This window comes from Oratosquilla oratoria, chromosome 26, assembly GCF_046742065.1.
Source record: "Oratosquilla oratoria isolate Oo_2021 chromosome 26, ASM4674206v1, whole genome shotgun sequence".
NCBI lineage: Eukaryota > Metazoa > Arthropoda > Malacostraca > Stomatopoda > Squillidae > Oratosquilla > Oratosquilla oratoria.
The window spans coordinates 43,174,681-43,197,670 of NC_134802.1; the positions used below are offsets into that span (position 1 = coordinate 43,174,681).

The window sequence follows — 22,990 nt, forward strand, 5'->3', positions numbered from 1 at the left end:
CACATATACATATATATAAAATCATTGGTAATATTTGATATGCCTGAAATGATAGCTACAATTTTATATTTTTGGTATATACATCTTGTATCGCAAATTCACCATAAACTTAACTTATTTTTAAGTTTTCCGGTGTAGTGTATTTATAATACTTTTAAGTAAAAATAAGTTTGGGGGCTAATTGGATTTTGGGGGTCTAAGCTCCCCTACAGCACCCCCCCTTCCCCGTGGGTACGGCCCTGAGAACTGAGCCTGTATCGTGTCGGTGTTTGTTGTTTTTACTTTTTTCTTTGAAGTAATTTATCATTTTCTAACTTTGATATGTATATACTACCCCTGAAGTCTAACTATTCCTAATGGGTTGATTTAACAAATAGCGTTGGGATAATGAGCCAACCAAGTAAAAATAAAATATGCAGGATGACGGACGTTGTGTTTGTGTACTACATGTTAGGTATTTACGTACAGCGCATTTGCTAAATATGGGCATAGCCTTTCTATGGACTCCCTTCACTACTATTCTCTTCCTCACTTATTCCAAAATATCTTCTTCCAAGCAAAATTTACAGTAAAGTTCTCAGCAAGAATATAGGAACTAATACAGGAATGATGATAATGTATTTGTAAAGAGTATCCTAATGAGAAACAAATTATTGGAATAATAAATTACGGAAACTTATTTTAAACTTTTGAGAGATATCAATACTAACGGTGATGAAAAACCACAATGCATCTAAAAATTATCTCCTTACTAATAGAGAAATAGTATATTATCAAAGTGGCATGTATGCTTTATTTGGAAGAAATAGAATAGATTGATGTTTTAGTTGTCAGGGTTTCTAGTGTGTAAAGAAGAAAGAAATCACAACACAATAGATTGAAAATATACATATATGTTTAAAACAAATCTACTGGAATTATCTATTATTAATGAAATTAGCTTTGTAAATTCTGCATAGAAACTGAAGTTAAGACAGTGAAAGGAAGTAAAAACAAATTAAAACAAATGAATGAATAAATAAGTTGATAAATAAGTGAATAGATAAACAAACAAATAAATGGAAATAAAAACATGGTCCGCACTTCCACCCAACCCCGTGGAAATTTTTCTTCTAAATTCATTGGCTATGCTTATCACAATTATGAAAATTATCGGTAGATTCTAAGAATAAACAGTCAGATAAACTACAGAAAACCAATTACGGTTCTATTTCTAATGGAGGGAAGCGCTAGCCAGAGTTGACGAATATAAAAATCAATTAAGATATAATTCTTAGGCCATTATAGAGAGGCTGAAAATAAGATTGTATATTAAAGATTCATAATGTAAACTAGCTGCATAGCACCAAATGTCTCTTAAGTTTAACATCTGAATACGCGGTTGATGTGACAAACTGAAGACTGCCAGATCAGTAGGAATGATTCATAGTGTTACACTGAGTGTATCATAAAAATTGAGGGGATAAGAGGAATGCTTAGGAAGTAGATTTTCTTGCTGATAAGCAATGCAGAGCTGTATATTCATCTTCTTGTTTTGGTAACTCTTCATTCTTTGTTAGAAAAATAAATAATATAGCTAAACATTATTTTAAGTATTTTCTTTAACTGATACAGCGTGTATAGGGGAAACCATAGCAAATATTATACCTGACTATTGCAAACAGACCGGCCTTAAAACTTTCCATGAACGTGAAGTGCGATTGGTCTACTGAGTTCTCCCCTGAGCCAATCACAAGCGAGTTCCAGATGAGGTCATACTTGTTCGAAATCCTTTGAAAATTCTTTAACTTAATAATTGCATGTATCTAAGAAAAGTAAGTCATAATTTTTGTTACATGTAATAAAATAAATTATTCTATATATATCATAATGAGAAGGGAAGATTATCATATATATTTATAGTCACTATTTATCCACGGCACGTTCGAACACATTGTTGGGTTGTGACGGCAGAGGCGAAAGACAGATGATATTAGTTGTAAGCGTTGATTGTTAGTGAGGTGATGCGCTTAGTTGAACAGCGGATACGTGTAGTTCGTGAATCTAAGAAAATAACATATATATGTAACTAATCGATAGATCTCAAAAGGTGAGTTATATATATTTTATGGCATTGCTGTTCGGAATTAATTTATTCCTTCCTTTTGACTTGATTGTCTCAAATTCGATCACACTCGAGTTCCTGTCAACGTGCATACCCTTCATGGAAGATTCATGTTATGTAATCTGTCCTCATGGTGGAACATTTCATGAAACAAAATTCAAAAGAAACGCTGTTTCTGAAGGTCATTGCCATTGCCTTGTCAGCATATTTAGTGCTGGGTAACTTAGGCTGCTTTGTCGAAGCCTTTGAGAGAGTTTTCTGTATTCTCACGCAGCCCCATTCTAGATATGTTTGGTTCTACTCTTAGCTGATTAAAATCGCCAGGTTTGTGAATGACGTTATTAGGTGATAAGGACAGGATGAAGATTAGAGTATGTGGGGCTGGCGTATGGTATGAATTAAAATGCCATACATTGTCACAATGTATGGCATTTTAATGATTGTGAGCAAAACTAAATTCAATGTGAACACCATCTGGCCTCTTGTCATTGTTCTCATCTTTCTCATCTCCCTTTGTGTATTGCCTTTGGTCACCACCTCTTCCACAGTAACCGTATACATTCCAAGTCCCTTTTTCTTAATTTACTTTCTAATTCTAAGTTCTTTGATGTAAGCAATAACTTTACCTACTGAGGGGCTTTCAGAGAAAATATGTTCATAAGAATATTTTGACAACAGCCAAAGACAAAGTAAAACAGGAAAAGTGCCATTCACTATGGAAGGGGTATAATATAAAATTATTAGTCTTATGTTTTGCATCTGTGTATTGTAAAAACTCAGGTGGGGTCTATTTTGACAGCAGTGGAATTATTCCAGCACCCCCCAAATGTCCACCATAGGCATTGTCCCCATGAAGAATTGTAATTCCTGTATATAATTAATATAATTTTTGTATGTATATATATATATATATATATGTATATATATATATATATATATTTATATATGTATATGTATATATATATATTTATATATATATTATATATTTATATATATATATATATATATATACATACATATATATTGTGTAGTTAAAAAATTAGGGTTACTAAGTATTGAATATTATGTGTCTAATTAGGAAGGTCTAACCCAGCCTAACCTAACTTTGCCTAGAGGAATCTAACATGTACAACACTGAATGTGTCCCAGTGATTAGAGATACATCTTTATGAACCACAATGCACTTCAATTCTAAGCCATCTAGGCGCATGCAGAAATTGAAACTTGGTACGCCCGGGGACTCGAACTCATGCCGCATGAGTTCGAGTCCTCGGGCGTACCACGTTTCAATTTCTGTATGCGCCTAGATGGCTTAGAATTAAAGTGCATTGTGGTTTATATATATATATATATTTTTTTTTTTCAAACACAAATAACTTTTAATTCCATGCCATCGCAGTCGAGACTGAATAATCGCTCGCTTCAATTTCCAATTATTGCCTCCATCGAGCGTTTCTTCTGTCTCGACTGCGATGGCATGGAATTAAAAGTGATTTGTGGTTGAAAAAAGATATTAATTGATCACTGGGAACCATTCAGTGTAATTGTATATGTATGTATGTATGTATATATATATATATATATATATATATATATATATATATATATATATAAATATATATATATATATATATATATATATATATATATATATATATATATATAAATTTTATTGTCAGTGGCTGCATAGTAGCCCATGTCTTAAGGTCCTTACTACCATTGTCTCAGAAGAAGCTTAACTTCTTTCTCACAGCTTCAATTAATTATTTTTGGTTCTTAGTTTGTACGTATCTTGTATTTTTTGGAGGGAAAGGGAAGAAGGCGGATGGGGGCTTATGGTGGGTGGGTGGGCGTTGGAGGGAGGATGGGAGATAAGGTGGGTGGGTGGGTGAGGCGGGAATAGGAGTTAGGGTGAGTGGGGGGTAGAGAGGGTGGGTGATTGGGTGGATGGGGGTAGGGTGGAGAGCCACACTTGTGTAGCGTCTGTTGTCGATACATCCTTTCCTCGTCTATACTCTCTCTCTCTCTCGCACTTCCATTTCTACTCAATTCATCGCGTCACCGCACCCTTTCCCCATCTACTTTCTTTCTTCCTCTTATCCCGTCATTCTTGAGCTTATCAGCTTTTGTCGCCCACACACATTGTCATTTCCGCCATCTCTAATTTATCTTTCTTCATCGGCCTTGTCCCGGTTCACTGATACACTTGTACACTTTTGCGTTGATAGATCAGAGGTCAATCATATGTATTTCATTTCATCTAGCTTCCAGCTCACCCCATGTGTAGTGAGACATACATATATATACTTAACAAGATAGTAGTATAACAACACGGATAATTTTGAGAAAGTTTTCTTCTTCGCGAATACAATGATTGTGTGATGTGAATCTTCAAATAATGCGTGGTTAATTTACAAACTGTTTGGGTATCTTTAATCCCTTTCAGGGGTGAGTTGTAAGCTTGCCTCTTCGTTTTAAATCACGAAGGTCTATTTTTTATGTGTAATGAGTTGAAATCTGAGTCGTAGGGAACTGCGTTGCATTTGACAGCGACATTACGTCATGACTCACGATGACGTCACGGCGCATTTGATGAACATTTGTGGCATCTTGAGTGCTGTTGTTCTAATCTTAATCTTTTCAGCGAAGGTCAGGGCGCCACACCTTACCGGGAGTGACTTTTGGTTGGACTTTGCCTCTGTTTGCATGCCTGGGTTGCCCCTTACTTTATATTCTGGCTGTAGCTTGTCTCATGTTGGTAACGGAAATAACTTCAGCGTGAGTGTTTATGCACTTGAGCGCTTACGCTAGTAGAACATTTTGTTTACTGTGGCGTGAATGATGTTCTTGTCATCGTGAACTTGGAAGTCCGCCTTTTTTAATGATTTTTCCCTTTTGCGGTTACTCAGCTGGGCTTCAATGATACGGAATGTAGACTGCGGTGGATCAGAAATTTGTGAAAGGGGATGGGGTGGGCAGTTTGGACAGTCACAATGTGTCAGTTGCGGTGGAACGTACACCAACCATCTTGCGGTTTTTTTTTTTTTCTATCTATATCTCAAAGTTTATCAATTTGCACTAAACATTTGTGGGGATAAATCTCCCTCAAACAAATAAGTTTGGCATTAGAAAAAAATATTGGGTTGGATGATAGTCAATTGAGGAATGGTTAATAGTTTCTGGCAACTCTGGTTGGATATCGACTGCAGAAGTTTTGTGTAGTCAATATTTTAGTAACCAGTGATATCCATACGGACCAGAGTCACGCAACATGATAGGAGGCTAATCTCTAATCAGGAAAAATGTCGCTTTAAACTCTACTACCCTCCTTGATATTGCCCTCAAGTATAGAAACACGAAATAGATCATGTTTTTGGTAACCGATTAAAGTCGCCGGGTCAGACAATCGAGTTCTATTTAGACAACTTAAACCTACAAGAACCGTTTGTGTCTGAAAACAAGATATGACGTCATAACCGGCTCGAATATATAATTTTAGGTAAATTCCGCGCCTCCAGATGAAGTCATCGTTTTCTTTCCGAAGTGAAATGCCCATGATTGTGTAATTACCCAAAACTAATATTAATTATTAAAGAAAAGACTAAATACTTTTAGTCATGAGGACAAATTATTAAGGAAAAGTATGCTATGAATTAAATTGGTGTAAGCAAATTTTAATTCCCTAAAAATCATTAGTGGACAAAAAATCGAGCGACTCGATAAGCATGCATAGCCTACTACGCCGAGCATGGCAACCGAATATGCATTGGGTTTAACCGATGAGGCAGATCGGATGTCGGGTGTGTAAGCACTTATCTGACCTTTAGAAGACGATTTTGTGCAGAACGCAAAGGAAGCAGTTATCCATTTATTTTTGTTTCTTGTCTAACGTCGGCAAGATTGTCATTCAGGGTGTAAATTTAATCTAAATGTAGGTAGGTATAGTTTTACCGTCTGGGAATTGTCACTCCAGAACGCCCACATCAATCGTCACCCCAGTACGCCGAATATCAACAGTGGAATAAAGATTAGGTTATGTTAGGTAGAATGAGGGTTATAAGGCTTATTATCATCAACTTATACAACCGAAGAATCGTAAACCCAGGATGGCCCACAAGAAGAATTGTCACCCTGGGTGGTGCCTGTATAAACGAGATGAAAATAATTTAGACGCAGCTAGACTACTATTGGAGTAAATTTGCCTCTATTGAGAGAAGTATGGATCATATCAATCTTGTGAGTATCTGGTCATAGATTACGTAATCTGAGAGGGAAATTTAAGAATTTCTCCATACATCGTTATCATGTAGCGGGACACAAAAGCAGTGATGGAAAATGGTTGCAGTATCATATAGATAGGATATATGAAAAATCACATGGGAACAGAGCCTTTATTACTAGTATCACTATTCTCTTGTCAGAATTTTGTTAAATACTGTACAAGGAATAGAACTCGAGTAGGTAAATACCTCAAGACCATGGCAAGTTATCAAGCTAAATATTGCGCGGGTTTGCCTGCTTGTCATGCGTGTTTACCCAATGTACAAGCTCTGAACTAATTTCATGCTACCTGTCTCTGTTTCCATCGTTCCAACTTTTGATTAGTTTAGAAATTTAATTTAATATATCCTTGCCCAGGCCACTGTAAATCTGACCCGACACCGACGCTTTGGGTGATGTGACATTTGGTGCGGAGCAGGAAAAATTTGCGGCCCATTTCGTCTTGTAACTTAATTGCAGATATGTACTTACTTTCATGAATGTGCTAATGTTATCAGCTTTATTTAGATTTATTCCGTTACATTATTTACCAGTTTATTACTGTATGATATAAGTTTCTATAATCTGTAACGACATTTGTAGTCTTCCGTTATCCCACGTAAGCGTGAACAATCATATCTGTACAGGCTTTGTATAACTGACGTCACTTGAAAATTCTATTCCTGTCGAAAGCATCCTGATTCCTGATGGCGTTCGAATGTGAATGTTAATTAACGACTTTATTTTCATTTATTATATTTCGTCATTTATCAGTTTATTACTGTAACATATAGTTAACTGTCTTTCTTTGTTTCACTTAGCAGAAATATTACAGTTTTGTGTATGATTAAAATTTGTGTATCTATATGGCTTAAATCCCCACTGTTTCATTATTCATGTTTTTATTATCTCCCTATTGATCAGTTTATCACTTTATAAGCTGTAATAACACCGAAGTCTTTATTTATCCCAATTATTTGAGTATTTACACGTTTCTCCTGTAATAAAAAAATTCGTAAGTGGAATGCCGCCCAAACTTCACTGGGGCAGCTAGTCCTTGTCCCAAAATCCGAAATGCATCTGGCCCCAAGTGTTTCGGATAAAGGGTTGTGTACCTGTATAAGACATTTCTTGTTGCTCTTGCCCACACCTTTCATAGTTTTAAAGACAACAGTCATATCTCCTCTTGTCTTACCTCTTTCAGCGTGGCCATTCCTAATTTGTCTTTCCTCATGTTGACTAATTTAGGAATTATTTTAATTTCCTTTTTTTTGGGGGGGGGGTCAACACTACACTAGTGTGTATTCAATTTTTGGAATGGTTAAAGTTTAAAATTAATTTTTCTTCACATTTTCATCAATATTGTCAAATACTGCTCTTGTTTGTCAACATCTTTGATATCTTTCCTGATATGTTGTCATTATGCTATTTTGGGTGGTGTTCTTTTCCTCTGTTATAACAATTGTTTTGTTTCCCATGGTGTAAGCTTGTGTAATACACAGGAAAAAAATATGATCCTTTGATCACTCCTAGTTTTTTTTTTTTTTTTTTTTTTTTTTTTTTTTTTTTTTTTTCAATTTGTTCCCATGTCCTCAGTGGCCTCTCTCCCAAACCAAGAGGTCATGTTGTCAGTTTTGTCTACTTCCCTCAGTAACTTGAACACCACAATCAAGTCATCTATTTCTCTTTGTTCCTATAATAATGGAAGGTCTAATGGTCTCATATGGTTGAGCTGCAAGCATAGGAACCTATTTGGTTGTTGGTTTTTGTATTCTCTTGTTCTTGTTTACATCATTCACTTCATCCAGAACTTCATTGTTTTATGTTCCAGTCTAGACCAGACCTCAACAGCTTAGGGAAACATGCAACCATTGCTTCTAGGTAGAAAAAAAATCCAGTGATTTAATGCTTAATCCACCATCTCCACTTGGTGTCACTAGGCAGATATTTGAGTGGATGTTCTCATTTTTGGTATCTGAAGTATTAAACAATTTCTACCATTTGTGTTAGTTATTCTATAACATAGATCCACTTCATGGCATTCTGAAGTATTTTATCTCCTTTCTCCTTCATTCAGCAGCAGGATGGAAGGTGGAAGTGGGCAGGAGCACCGACCTCTGCTCACAGAATCTCAGGGCAGTGAGTGCCGGCAGGACCCTGAGGCTCCAGCCGTACAACGGAGCGACGGTGAGGTAAGAAATTTGCATATATTTTATTAACATAGAAATGTGTGTGTGTGTTTACCTAATTGTAATATACTGAAAAAACTAAACACATGGGGCCATGTTTTTTTTTTTTTTTTTTTTTTTTTTTTTTCTCTCCCAATTATCATACCTAGTTTTGAATTTACTTTTTGTCTTAGCTTAGGCTATTCCAACTTCTAAATTAGTGTAGGAGTTAATGCATCCATATGGAAGATATATATGTGTGTGTGTGTATATATATATATATATATATATATATTTATTTATTTTATTTTTTATTTTTTTTTTTTTTTCCTCTCTCCATAATGGTCCCACCCAAACACTGTTACCCATAACGTAAAGGACCAAGTCTTCTGCAAGAGAGACCAGGAGCAACAGACTGACCAACTATATCTTGACAACCTTTAGACATATGGTCTTATCTTAATATATACATATAGCCTCATGACTCGTACCCCAGACTGTTGACTTGGTAATACAAATGTCAGTATATCTCAGCCTCTTAATCTGACACTTGTCAACCGCCACTTGTGTGGATGTTTGGACCCAGGACATGAACCCACTTTGGGAATTGGTGGTGTTTTATGTCTTGGGCCAATTCCCAAAGTGGGTTTGTGTCCTGGGATCAAACATCCACACAAGTGACAGTTGGCAAGTGTTGGATTAAGAGACCTAGGTGCATATATCTTCATACTACAGTGAGTCCTCATTATACGGTACATATGCGTTCCTGAAAACCTTACTGCAAATTGAAATTACTGTATACTGAACCCAAGTTTCAACTTGAGGCAGACATACCTTTTCCCTGCTCTTTCCTCCTCAAAATATCTAATTTTATATCCAGAACACGAGCGGATACCGTATCTGTGAATTTTTCTTACTGTAAATAGAATCGAGGGTAATAATTACCAAATACCGTAACTGAATTTACCGTATAAAGAATTACAGTATAAGGAGGACTCACTGTATAAGGCTTCTTCCCATCCAACACCCAATTGTCCATTGACTGGATGCCATGAGATAGGAAAATGAAAGAAGAAGACTAGATATAAGGTGGAGAGATGAAACTGTAAAGTTTGCAAGAGTGATGTGACAGAGGTTGGAACAGTCAAATAACTTATGGAAACATTTGTTCTATTTTCAGGAGTCGGATAGTGGAGAGGATGAATTGAGAAATGCTGGATTGTCAGCATCAGGACATTTTGTCAGTGATGAACACCAGCAAACAACGTAAGAGTTCATATTGCTTTTATTGTTCCCCAGAAATTGTGTATTGTACTGCTAGATATAAATCAGAGTAATGTCTCCTGTGGCCTTTGCACTTAGAAGGTGAATGATTTACATATTGTTTAAAAGTTCTTTGATTTTCTCTCTCTCTCTCTCTCTCTCTCTCTCTTTCACACCTATATAGGAGCTAAGACAAGAGGAAAACAAGGGTTGTGGGTTGTTGTTGTTGTTGTCGTTCCCTAGACTGTCTGTCCGAGCAGTCCGTCTCCCCAAGGAACCTTTATAGAGCTCTGTCCTTTCGTAGGGTTGTGGGTTGGAATGGATGGTGGTGTGTGTGTGCCTATAACTTTCCTACCTCCTTTATAAAGGGGGAAACCCTTAGTATATAGATAGATTGATAGATATGTCACCTAGACCTGTATTAATATCAGCATTGTCACTGCAAAAGAAAGCCCCAATGCTGGAGGGTGTTGATATTGATAGATATTTGGGGTAATTGATCTCTTTTGTTTACAGGAACTGTGAAACCTTGATTCATCTCCTGAAAGGCAATATTGGCACTGGGATCTTGGCAATGCCAGATGGCCTAAAAAATTCTGGTCTCTATACTGGAACAGCCCTTTTGCCGTTTATTGCAACACTCTGTATACATTGTATGCATATGTTGGTAAGTGCTATGTAACTTAATCATTATTACAGTTTTGTGTGGTTAGATTATACATCTCCAAGTGATTTTATTGAAATAATGAGATTAAATTTATAGCCTCCAGCCTGTAAGGCTTCAGAAGTTGCTCATGAAAGTCATTGTCATTATGGCATAAAAAAAATTCTTAGTCATTGTACATTCATACATATGCCAAAGGCTTTTTTCCCCCTTATAAAGGAAGTAGCCAAAAAAACAAAGTCATAAAAGCTACTCCCACCCATTCCATCCCTATCACACTCCACTCCCTTCCACCCTCTTCCCTCCCTCTTATCTTGGCACCTCCTGGATGACAGGTCATCCCTGCATCTCACCCACTGCCCTGGGTCAGAAGCAGTGTCACAAGACACAGCACATCCACAGCAAGGCCACTTCATCAAATCGGCGACCCCCCCTCCTCTCCGTCCCCTCATGCAGAAAAGAAGAAGACGGGGAGAAATCCCCTCAGTCTGCATCAAATTATTTCTCACACATACTCCCTCACCCCCCATCCCCCACCCATTCATTCTGACCTGAGAATATTGTTGTTAATGTAGTATCACATAAGTATCCTCTCTTTAGGTTGGTTGTTCCCATGAATTGAAAGAACGGCTTGGTGTTGGTGGCCTCGACTATGCTGAAGTTGGTGAACAAGCTTTCAAAACAGGTCCAGTGATCCTCCGCCCGTTTGCTGGATTTGCACGAGGTCTGATCAACACGTTCCTTACAATAACACAGCTTGGATTTTGTTGTGTATATGTTGTGTTCATTGCTGCTAATCTTAAACAGGTAATTTAGTTTTCGGTTCAAATTGATGCATGAGTTATGAATTTTATATACATCACTACACATAGATCCATATTAATTTAGTTTTTCAAATAGAATATTTGTGTAGTAAAATCATACAGCTTATGAGCAGAAGTGGCATACATTCAAAAGGGTGGGATGGTGAGCGCTTCCAGTTGATGAGTGAGGTTGAAGGGAAGTGGCAGGCAAATCAGGTGTTGTTTGTAGATGACACTGCACTTGTAGTTCATTCTGTCATGTACTTGAAAAAGATATAACGAGTGAAATATCATTCGAATAAAGGCTCCATTCTCACATAGTGTTTATTTCGATAGACTTGTAGTTCAATTGGAAGATAGAAGGATTGCAAAGGATTACATAGGTGGAGCATGCCAACAGGAGACCTTTTGGTCCATATCTAGGTCAGATGCAAAAAAAAATATATAAGAATGATAAAAAAATAAGATAAAATAAAACAATGAAAATTATAATAATATGAATAATAAATAAATGCATAGGTGTAGAAGCAGTTACTGGTGGAGTTTGGGGGCTGTAAAAAGAGAAAGTTAAAAGTAAATGTGGGCAAAAGTAAGGAGATAGGGTATATCAGGGGTGACAGTGGCGGAGGTAAGTGTAAGGGGTGAGAGGTTGGGGAAGTGGAGAGCTTTGGGGTTTGGTATAGTAAGGAATGGAGAAATGGAAGTAGAAGTGAATTATAGACAAAGGAAGTAAGTAAATGGGAGTAAAAAGTGTTATGAGAAATAAATATCAAGGGATGAAAGCAAAAAGAGGGAGTGTTTGTGTTCATGGATCTAAGACTTGGAATTTGAAGGAAATTAAAAGAAAGAGCCTAAATCTGTTTGCGATTAAGTGTTTAGAAGCATAGTGGGGATTACAAGAATGGATAGAGTGAGAAATGTGAAGGTAAGGCTGAGAGTGGGGATGGAAAGAGAGCTAGCAAATAGGACTGATGAAAGAATGCTAAGATGATTTGGGAACATGGAAGTGAATGGGGTGAACTTAAGAGGAAGACCAATAATGAGGGAAGTGAAGGGGTTATGACAACTGAAGCTGGGTTACCCCCACAGATTCATTTATAGTAACACTCAGGGGAACATGGTTGAAAGATGTGCCCCCATTGCTGTGGTGATGTTGACATCATGACAATGTTTGGTGAGACTGGATATGGCAAGCACGAGGAGGCTGTTGCCGGTTTCCTGGAGGCCACCAGGGGCAATGGATTAATTGATTGATTGACAAGAACTCTTTTGTTAATAAAGCATTATGTTGATCCCTTGATGTGGATTGTAGATGAATGTATAACATGCTTTGGTAGTTCTGTAGCCCATAGATTTTATAGACATGTCTTAGACAAGAAAGAGATAGAAGGCTGTGCATGATTTTATAACTTGTGTTTCCAATTTCCAGGTTTTAGACTGTCAATATCCAGGCTACAAGATTGACATACATGGTTACATGGGCATTATCCTACTGCCAATCCTGGCCATTGCAATGATTAGGTCTCTAAAGGTACATATCACCTTTTTTGCTTGCCGAATTTAATATTATCTTGACCATGAAAATGGCAAGAATACAACAGCTTTGCATGCAGCTGTATTACATAATTTTCTTTCCCTATTTTTAATACACAAGTACTCTGCCTTGCAGGTTCTTGCACCCTTCTCTCTGATCAGCAACGTTTTCCTTGGATTAGGTCTTGCTGTGACCTTCCACTATATTCTTCAAGACATGCCCTCTTCCTACGATCGCCCAGAGTTTACGTCATGGAAGAAACTTCCTCTCTTCATTGGCACTTCTATATATGCTTTTGAAGGGATTGGAGTGGTAAATGTGTTAATGTTTTAGTCTTGAGGGAATGTGTTCAGTACATGTGTGTTACTTTTAAGACATGAAACTATTAAATATATTTTAGTAGAGGAAACTGAAATGTCATATTAAACTTGTTTATAATTTGAGGACTGATTAATTCACAGGTCTTATGATTTTGAAGACACACACTAACATGTATACTACTACTGCATTTATATTTCCCTCTATTTACCTTGTATAGTGGAATTATACATTCTCTCCTCCAGTCCATCAGTACACTATCCTCCCATAGGCATACATTAAACAATTTCACAGTCTATTCTAGTATAAGTATAAATAAAGGCTGGCTACTTTTAACTTCTGCCATCCATCAGTTTAGTTGTCCCCCTTCCAACTCTTTTTCACCCCCTTTATGATAACACCTCTTTGACACACTATGTCTTCAAGGATATCATTCATGGATATTGCTGACAAAATACTAAAGAAACGTTCTGTAATGTTTGCAAATTGAATAATAAAATTTACTGCATCTCCAAAACAGGTCTTGCCCCTGGAACGGAAGATGATGACACCTGAGGATTTCAGAGGATGTAATGGTGTTTTGAACACGGGCATGATTCTGGTCACATGTGGTTACATAGCAGTGGGCTTTTTCGGTTATCTGAAGTATGGTGATGCTGTGCACGGCTCAATCACTCTTAATCTTCCTGCACATGACAAGTGAGTGTAATGTATTTATCTAGTTGTATTTACCTAATTTACTTTCGTTTTTAGAAATGTCCCCTTTTGGGGCTACAGGTAGTAGGACTCCTAATCCCATCCCCCGTCCCTTTTTTGTTACCTTTTACGACTCAAGTGGAAATACTTGGTGGCAGTATTCTTTTGCCCCCACCACAGGGTAGGTAGGCAAAATAAGGAAATGAATATTCAGAGAAATGGTACAGGACAGTAACAAGGGGTTGAGTGACAGCATAAAGGAGGGACAGTCATAGTATAAAAGTGTCATCATTTCTCTATGTACAGAGTTTTCCTCTATCACAGACAAAATGGTGTGTGGCTCTGGTCCATAGGGGCACCCCATATAGACCCTAAAGTATCAACTGCATGCTACTTTGCCACAGTAACATGCAACCAATACCCCAGACCCATCATCCAGGAGGTGCCAAGATAGGAGGAAGGGTGGAGGGGAGTGGAATATATGGGAAATGAAATGGGTGGGAGTGATTTCTATGCCTTTTTCTTTTTGGCTACCCCCCTGTGTAAGGGGAAAAAAGCCTTTGGTATATGTATGTATTTACCTAATTATAACCTGCAGGAAAAGAATTACACTCATGGGTCCCTGTCTCAGAGATGGACCTTGGGCTTTCCATATTCAGGCAGTAACACTGCCTACTGTTCCACTTGGGCTTCATATCAGGTTAGGGGTGATTATGATAAATGTTTGCGTTTGCTTTAATCACATCTTTTAATTCCAATATCGCTTATTTTTCAGCCTTGCCCAGATGGTAAAAGTGTTAATGGCCCTGGCAATCTACCTCACGTATTCATTGATGTTGTACGTACCTGCGGAAATCATGTGGCCCCACATACGTCATCGTTTCCATACTCACAACAGCAGAAGATTCGGAGAATATGCTTTTAGAGCATTTCTCGTTTTCATCACATGTAAGTTGTACATGTTGTATGGATTGTTGACATTACATGGGACCAATAACAGGTTCTTGTGTGTGGTGATCATGTAAGATGGACAATGGAGCCATCCCCTCGCCTTGGTTTCTGGACTGTGCACAAAATCTCTCGCTATCAACATCTGTTGTCTTTCTTACACCTTTTTCACACATGGAGAATTGACAACCAGTAACTGCATTCCTCTCCATACAACTTTCAGTTGGTGTCATGGAAACAGTCCCACATTGATACAACACAGACAACAGTTCAAAGTCTTTCTTACGTCAAATGGTGCGTCAGTCATCAGGGTGAGAAGTGAGATGGCTTGTCTGTGGAAAATGATTTATGAGTGGGTTTGCTTGTTGTTTGTTTGAGTAAATTATCTGTTGTTGTGGTTATTGCTGTGTGAGAGCGTGTTGTGTTACTGTTGGATAGTGTTGAGTGTTTTGTACAATTTGCTGGTGTTTGTTCTGTGATCAAGGGTATTGACAAACTTTTGCCAATTTTGTGTTTTTTGTTCATGTATTTTATTGTAATATCTGTGTTTAGTGTTTGTATTTGGTCTGCTATGTTTTGAGGGATAGCTGTGGGGGGTATTGTGTTTAAGTGTATCTTGTCTGATGAGGCCTTGGATTTCTGGTGTGAAATTGGGGTTGTGTGATTTTCTGTTGTCTCTAGGGATATATCTCTTGTCTGCATTTTGTGCGATTGTATTAAAAGTGTGTACAGCATTGTTTGTGTGTGATTGGTGTACTGTTAAGGGTCTCAAAATGTTCTGTCTCTTCAGTAAAAGCTTCCCAGTTTGCTCTCTTGTAATTGGTGTATATGTGTCTGTGGCCAACTGGGGTGCATCTTGTTTTGGTGGTGATGATGAAGTTGTTGGGGTTAGGCAGGGGGAGCAGAAGGTGATATCAGGAGAGGAGGGGTGTAGAGGGCTTGGTGTGGGATATATGTACGATTATGTGTGTTGTTCATGATGGTCAGTGAGTCAGGCTTAGTCTGCATATCAAGCCCTCTGTCTTTGTCAGACTTAGACTATACCCTTCATAGACAGTCAGACAAAACACATAATACATAACCTCAAGCACTCATCTGCCTGTGGCCCTGATAACATAAGTACCATTCACCTAAAACACATTGGACCACAAGGTATACACACACTCACAAGCATTGCAAACTACAGCTATTGACACAACACTATCCCTGACATCTGGAAACATGGGAAAATAATCACAATTACAAAGACCCAACAACCCCAACATCACACTGCCCAATCACACTTCTCTGCACCCCCTCCAAAGTCATTGAATGCCTCATACTTCAACTCATCACACCACATATTCCCCTTGCTGAATCACAACACTGTTTTAGGCCACTACACTCCACAATCACTCTTCTAATAAACCTAATGCAAAGAATATTAGATGGCTTCAATTCAGATAGGCCCCATCATAGAACACTTCTTATAACATTAGACATTAGTAAAGCTTTTGATGCTATCCCCCGCCACAATTTAACAAGCAAAATATATAACACAGACATGCACAATAACACTAAAAGAAGGCTGGCCAATTATCTAGCAGGCAGGAATGCTTATGTGTCATATAATGGCCAATCATCACACATCAAAAACATTAAGAATGGAGTACCACAGGGCTCTGTTCTATCCCCCACACTCTTTAATCTATATATGCATGATATACACACACCAGACACCTCAGAAATACGAATCTCTTCCTACACAGATGACATAACAATCACATGTACACATCGTAACACAGACAAAGCCGCAGAAATAATACAGCCATACCTTGATACACTCGACACATGGTTCATTACCAACAAACTCAGAATAGCCTCAGCCAAATCTACAGCAATACTTCTCACCAACTGGACAAAAGAACATATACATTCCTCATCACTATATCAACAACACTCTAAAACCACACACACACCGAAAATTCTTGGTGTAGCATACAATACATACATGTCATTTAAACAACACATCACAAACAAACAAAAAATAAATGCATACCTAGACTCAATGCACTGGAACAACATTTGGACAAAACAAAGAAACTAATACTATAATATACAAACAATGCATATGCATAGTGATGAATTATGCGAGTCCAGCATGGGCACCTAATCTCAGTGAGACACCTCAACACCCTTCAGACCATACAAAACAAAGCCTTAGAAACAATTACAGGCTGCACATATACAACACCTACAGACCATCTACACTATGAAACAAAAGTCCTCAAAGTCAAAGATCACCTTGACATGAGAGGCACACAAACACTTGGTGCAGCCTCCACAAACACTGCACATCTGTTACACTACAGAGCAGAACACCCATACACACCAAGAAATATATAAAAAAACATCCAAATACCTATATCACACACAAATACTCTCTTCCTCCAAAACTACCAAATACCAGCCTCCGGAAACATATTCATAATCGCATCACTCACTGCTCCATTAACACACTAAAAGACAACACATTGCTGCATGCCAGACCCCCCTGATATCCAACCCTCTGAATCCTCTCACAAAAGGACAAAGTCTACCTGGCCAGACTGTGATGTGGCCACCCAGCCCTTCTAAGCCAGAAGAGAATGGATGCCTGCATTGTGGAGAAATGCCCAGGATGTAACACTTCACCCCTTAATATTCAACACATCATGGAAGACTGCATTATACACAATCACGCATGCAAACAACACAACATACTCTCCATAAAGAATTTGTGGGAAAACCCCGTTTTGGCCGTGGCATTCCATGGGGAAACAGGGCTGCTTGGACAGACAGTCTAGGGAACAACAACAACAGTTCAAAATTTCTTCTCAGAGAGATCTGTGGGAAGACCATTGCCAATTACTATGGGGTTACAGGACTTTTGCTAAGTGAAACCAGGCAATGATTGGTTGATTGACAGTATGTTTTAATGCTTTGATATTTGTATATTTCTATCATGAGTATGCAGGACACTGTAAAACATACCATTACCAATCCTGTTTTCATCATATAACACTTGCCAATTTACACCTATTCTGTCTTTAACCCTTTACCAGACTTGCATTTCTCTAAGCTGGATAAAATCATATGGTGTTAGATGTGGAGGAACTCACACCCATCCAACATCCATTCATTACCCTTCCCATATTAGTGCCTTGTGGATGAAAGGTCACTTCTATATCCTGTCACACAACTTGGGTCAAAGGCATTATAGCAAGGCACATCACCACAGCAGGGTTCAGTATCCAGAACTGGGTTTACCTCCCAGCTCCACCACCATCCACTTGAAAAACTTGATCTGTACACCCTCTTCCTTTCATAAACCCACACTGTTCTTCTCCAATTACTTCTTCAGTGCCCCTCTTAATACTATCAATACCCTCCCATACAACTTACTGACTATATGTGAAAGACTGATTCTTCTAAAACCTCAACACTCATATTTGTCTCATTTTTCTTTGTATAGCGGAACAATACGTGCACTCCTCCAGTCCTCAAGTACATTCCTCCCTCTTAGGCATATATTGAACAACTTCACTAGCCATTGTCAGACATGCCACATAAAAAACATCTAACCCAGGTGCCTTGACAGCTTTCATAAATTTCAATGCTGTATGTATCTCCTATTGTTCTATAGCTGTCATTCTCCTCTCCCATTTCAATTGTTTTCCTGACATCTCTCACTACCCCAGTCAAAGCCTCCCCATCGTCCTCTACATTCAGCATCTCCCAAATTCCTCTAACCATCTACCAAATGCTGATTTCACATTTGTTAACATCTGTGAATTTGCACCCTTTACTTTCTCTTTACCTGATTTTCCCCCCTCATTCGTTTCACCTTTCAAAACATCTTTAAATTCCTTTCTGACCTCTGCTCTCCTCATGGTCACCCTCAACTTGTGTTTTGCTTTGTTTGATTGGGAGTTTAAGAGTTTAGACTGATTTATGCTTATGTTTCTTAATAATGTATTTGATAGTATGTTTCATTTGTATCTTTGATCTTTTTTCAGTTATATTAGCTGCAGCCATACCAAACATAGGCCTTTTCATATCACTTGTTGGAGCAATGGCTTCCTCCACGCTTGCCCTCATCTTTCCTCCTATAATTGAAATGGTAACTTTTTGGAACAGGTAAGTTGCAGATGAGATTTACACATGTATATTTCATTATAAGGCTCTGTCTTTTCATAGTATTTCTTTTGGTTAGCTTTGCTAATATTACCCTGTCATATGTATTATGCATCTTTACTCAAACTTCATTTGTTCTGTTACGCCATATCTTTCTGTCAAACTTCATTTGTTTTGTTACTCCATATTTTTCTGTCAAATTCAGCTCTTCATTGTATGAAGTTGCCAGAGTTTTATATCCTCTGTAGTGTAGGTGGTAGAAGTTCATAATAGGCTCATGTGTGACTTGGAAAAAAAAATATTTTAATGTATATCCTACAAATTTATGAAATAATTTATTAGAACTATCACTAAGAAGGCAGAGGTGGAAGGAGTGAATATGAGGGGGCATCCTAAGATGAGATGGATGGATGGTGTGAAAGGGGCATTACAAAAGAGAGGAATGTCTGTTGAGGACAGAAGATAGGGGTGAATGGAGAAGGGTTATGTATGGATGATGCTGTGATGTATAAGGGGGATGGGGGGTGAGGAAGTATGTGTGAGGGAAAATTTGACACAGCCCGAAGGGATTTCTCCCCGTCTTCTCCTTTTCTGCATGAGGGGATGGAGGGGGGTGTCACTGAATTTATGAAGCAGCCTTGCTGTGTATGTGCTGTGTCTTGGGACACTCCTTCTTACCCAGGGCAGTGGACAGGATGCAGGGATGACACGTCATCCAGGAGGTGCCAAGATAAGAGGGAGGGTGGAGGAGAGTGGAATATATGGAGAATGGAATGGGTGGGAGTGGTTTCTGTGCCTATTTCTTTTTGGCCCAGTGTGTAACGGGGGGAAAGCCTTTGGTATATGTATGTATATATGTATCACTAAGAAAGCTAATTTAGTTTCTTCAGCATTTGATTTTTTCTGGAATATTGCAAAAAAAAAGAATAAATGTATGTTGTTACTCAACTATCCAATATATGTATTTGGTATATGAATTAGTGTGTTTGAGTGAATGTAGATACCTTTTATATTTGTTCATCTTGCTTGACAGAATTACTTATCAATATGCTTAAAGAATTTTTGTTATTCTCTTCCCAACAGATTATCCAAGTTACGAATAGCTAAGTGCATGTTCTTAATGTGCTTTGGTTTGGTATGTTTTGTGGTAGGTACAACTACAAGTATCAGAGAAATAATTGATTATTTTCAATCTACAGATAAGCCAATTCCAGAATTCGTTTGTTGATCAATAATTCTTTGTAAGATTTTGTTTTATTCTTTTTCCATTGCTTGACTCAAATACAGAAGTGGGTTGTGACCAGGGTAATTGGGTATTGGGTACTTTTTTTTTTTATGCATAGGTGGAGGATATCCAAAAGTATTTAGAAATGTTGAAGTATTCTGTTTATGATTTTTTATCCAATTTTTGCTTTATACAAATTGGATTTTATTCTTGAGAGAAAGATTAATTTAATACTTTTAATGGTTGATGTTTTCTGGAAATTGTAAATATGATTGTTTACATTGCATATTCAGAGTGGTCTTAAGCACATGAAAATGTTGTTATTGAATCATCTCTTTCATTGTCATGATAGGCAGTGTAAACGTAAGCTAAAGATACATTTGTTCCTCTACATCTCTTTTGTTTGATGCTGGAGCACCTCTGTTCAGAAGAACCTGTGAGTTAAGAATGACCAAGTCACTCGAAGTTACTCACACATTTGTTTGGCAGTGAAGCACAACTTTCCAAAACGTTTTTCCAGGAAAGATTTTTTATATGATGCATCGATTTGTATTTGAAAATTGAAAATAAATACACATATGCATTTATAACATTCCGTGGTTTGCGTCATTAACTACCTAGATATAGCGTGTGTATTTCTTAAGTGTATGAAAACTTGAAGAACACCAGCAACAGCTAAGGAGTTAAAGACAGCGTAAAGCCCAAGGCTAGGGAAGACCACAATATTTCTTAAATTAGTTTGTCAAATCTCTAATCAACATTCCTGGGGATGCCAGTCTCTTGCAAGAGAGATACGAGGCTACAGATAGTTTAATGACTCTTCAGAATAATAGCAGTTAATTGATTTTGTTCTGGCTAATAGCCTGCCATTTGTGATGCCGTTAAGGGTTACTTTCCAATATATGTATGCTTGCAGGTGATAGATGCCCTTGGTGCCTTGTTTTTTCTTTACACTCAAGCTTTGAGGCACGCTTATTTGATCACACTTTTGTCCAGTCGTGCATGTACCCTGAATATTCATTGCCTCCATTGGGAGGTTCTTCCACGTCTCAATTCATCTCCATAAGATTAATCCACTACATAAATTGACTTGGAAAAAAAAATTGTACAGCCTAAAAGAGTTTGATATGGTTTAACGTCACAAACTCCCCCCTATCGAAAGGCTAGGATGATGCCCTTCCTAAAGGAGTTAATGAAATATTATTCCACATTTTGGGGGTTAACACAGCTGAAGTTTTATGTACTGTAATGGATTGAGATAGTGTGGAATTAGCCAGAAAAGAATATTCAAAGGATATCAGGCCACAGGGGTTAAATAAGTTAATTTGAACCCCTTAGCTAGTTAACCCTTCCTCTGCATTGCATTTTTGAAAATCTGTTTTCAGATGTCAAAATCCAGTGGACCAAGAGCATCTTCACCATATGGGCTAAGGAAATTTGTTGAGATCATAATATCTTTGGTAGTTCGGTAATTTCACTGTTGCTGGTTATCAGCAGCACCTTTCATGCACTGATCAAAAGTCTGTGACCATCCCTGCTAACTTGCCATATGTAATTTTTTTTTTTTTTTTTTTCAGGTAGATCTGTTCTCATTAGTTATAGGTAGAATGACTTTGGGTAGATATATTTACTTGCAGCATCAGCCAGAACAAAATCTGATAGGGATATCTTTATGTTGAAGGAGGTTAATCATTGATTTGAACATTATCATTAACTTCAGAAAGGTAAAATTTTATGATAATTTTTTTTTTTTTTGTATAAAAATTTAGGTTGTAATGTGTTAATACTGTTTATAGTGTCCATATAGTATTCAGTTAGTTTTTCCATGTTAAATATGATCAATGGATGATGCAACAATATTTTAATATTTTTATAGTCACATAGTTTAAATACGAGTTGCATTACATTTTCACTTCGCTAATCACCTCATGTGATTTGTCAGCTCTGACTGTTGACACACCATTTCATTCAGTACTCATGTCTTCCAAGAGATTGAAAGGATTTCATTTTATGCTTGTAGGGTGGAACATGTTCATGAAATGTTTCTTCTAGTGCACATTATTGTACAAAGTCCACAAATAGATGTCATTTTGAGCAACATTCTAGTGTAGTATGCATACATAGTGTAGGAATTTTATCATAGTAGTTCAGTCTGAAATCTATTTCATGAATATTGTGTAAATAGTTTGAGAAAAATTGTAAGAGTTTATTTGGTTGAAAGTGCTATTAGATTAATAAAATTATTACTTTTAAAAAATATATATTTGATTCAACCTGCCTATTGTTGTCTTTTTAGCTCTGGAAGAAGAGTAATTTTCCCAGGCACTTTTCAGGGGGGTGATCCACTTACTGAAGGCCTTTCATATAACCTAACTTATGCCAACCTAAATTAATTTACCCTAACCTAACCAATCCTAACTTATCTTAACCTAGCTTAATCTAACCTAATCCACCCTAACCTAAACTAGCCTCACTTATCCTAACCTTAACCTAACATAACCTATTCTAACCTAACAACTTAAACTAAACTAACCTAGCTAATCCTAAACTAATTTATCCTAATCTAACCAAAACCTAACACAGTGATAAGTTTGAAATATAGATTTTGTTTGTTACTTTAGCAGAGCTTACTTAAATTACTAAGTGATACAAAACATATTTTTTGAGTGTTTTAGTTGTATGTGGACGATGAGTAATTAGTGTTTTCAAGACATATCCTGTGGTGGAAGTATAGCAAGCCGTATTTTCTTCATAGGGTTGCTCTGTATGCCTCGTCAAAGGTAATACTAGCTTTCATGTTGTCACCTGTATTATATACTAACGTACGTACTTTATTTGAATATATACCGTCA

The 22,990-nt window shown here is 37.4% G+C and overlaps 1 protein-coding gene across 2 annotated transcripts; it reads left to right on the forward strand.

Annotated features, from left to right (window-relative positions):
- The first annotated feature begins 1,946 nt into the window (after positions 1-1,946).
- Positions 1,947-22,395, forward strand: LOC143039493 (proton-coupled amino acid transporter-like protein acs). 2 transcript variants are annotated; one of them, XM_076209603.1, is made up of 11 exons: positions 1,947-2,089; positions 8,442-8,556; positions 9,713-9,798; positions 10,312-10,462; positions 11,060-11,266; positions 12,692-12,793; positions 12,932-13,108; positions 13,635-13,813; positions 14,586-14,758; positions 18,796-18,916; positions 19,997-22,395. In XM_076209603.1, the coding sequence occupies exons 2-11, from the start codon at positions 8,449-8,451 to the stop codon at positions 20,139-20,141; spliced, it is 1,449 nt and encodes a 482-aa protein (XP_076065718.1). In that variant the 5' UTR covers positions 1,947-2,089; positions 8,442-8,448; the 3' UTR covers positions 20,142-22,395. The 2 variants fall into 2 exon arrangements, with proteins under 2 accessions (XP_076065718.1, XP_076065719.1); XM_076209604.1 differs by having other exon boundaries at positions 8,445-8,556.
- Positions 22,396-22,990: the final 595 nt, after the last annotated feature.

Coding starts and splice junctions, on each gene's coding strand:
- LOC143039493 (XM_076209603.1), top strand. CDS start 8,449: ATGGAAGGTGGAAGTGGGCAGGAGCACCGACCTCTGCTCACAGAATCT. Junction 11,267..12,691: donor TTGCTGCTAATCTTAAACAG/GTAATTTAGTTT, acceptor TCCAATTTCCAG/GTTTTAGACTGTCAATATCC. Junction 14,759..18,795: donor ATTTCTCGTTTTCATCACAT/GTAAGTTGTACA, acceptor ATCTTTTTTCAG/TTATATTAGCTGCAGCCATA.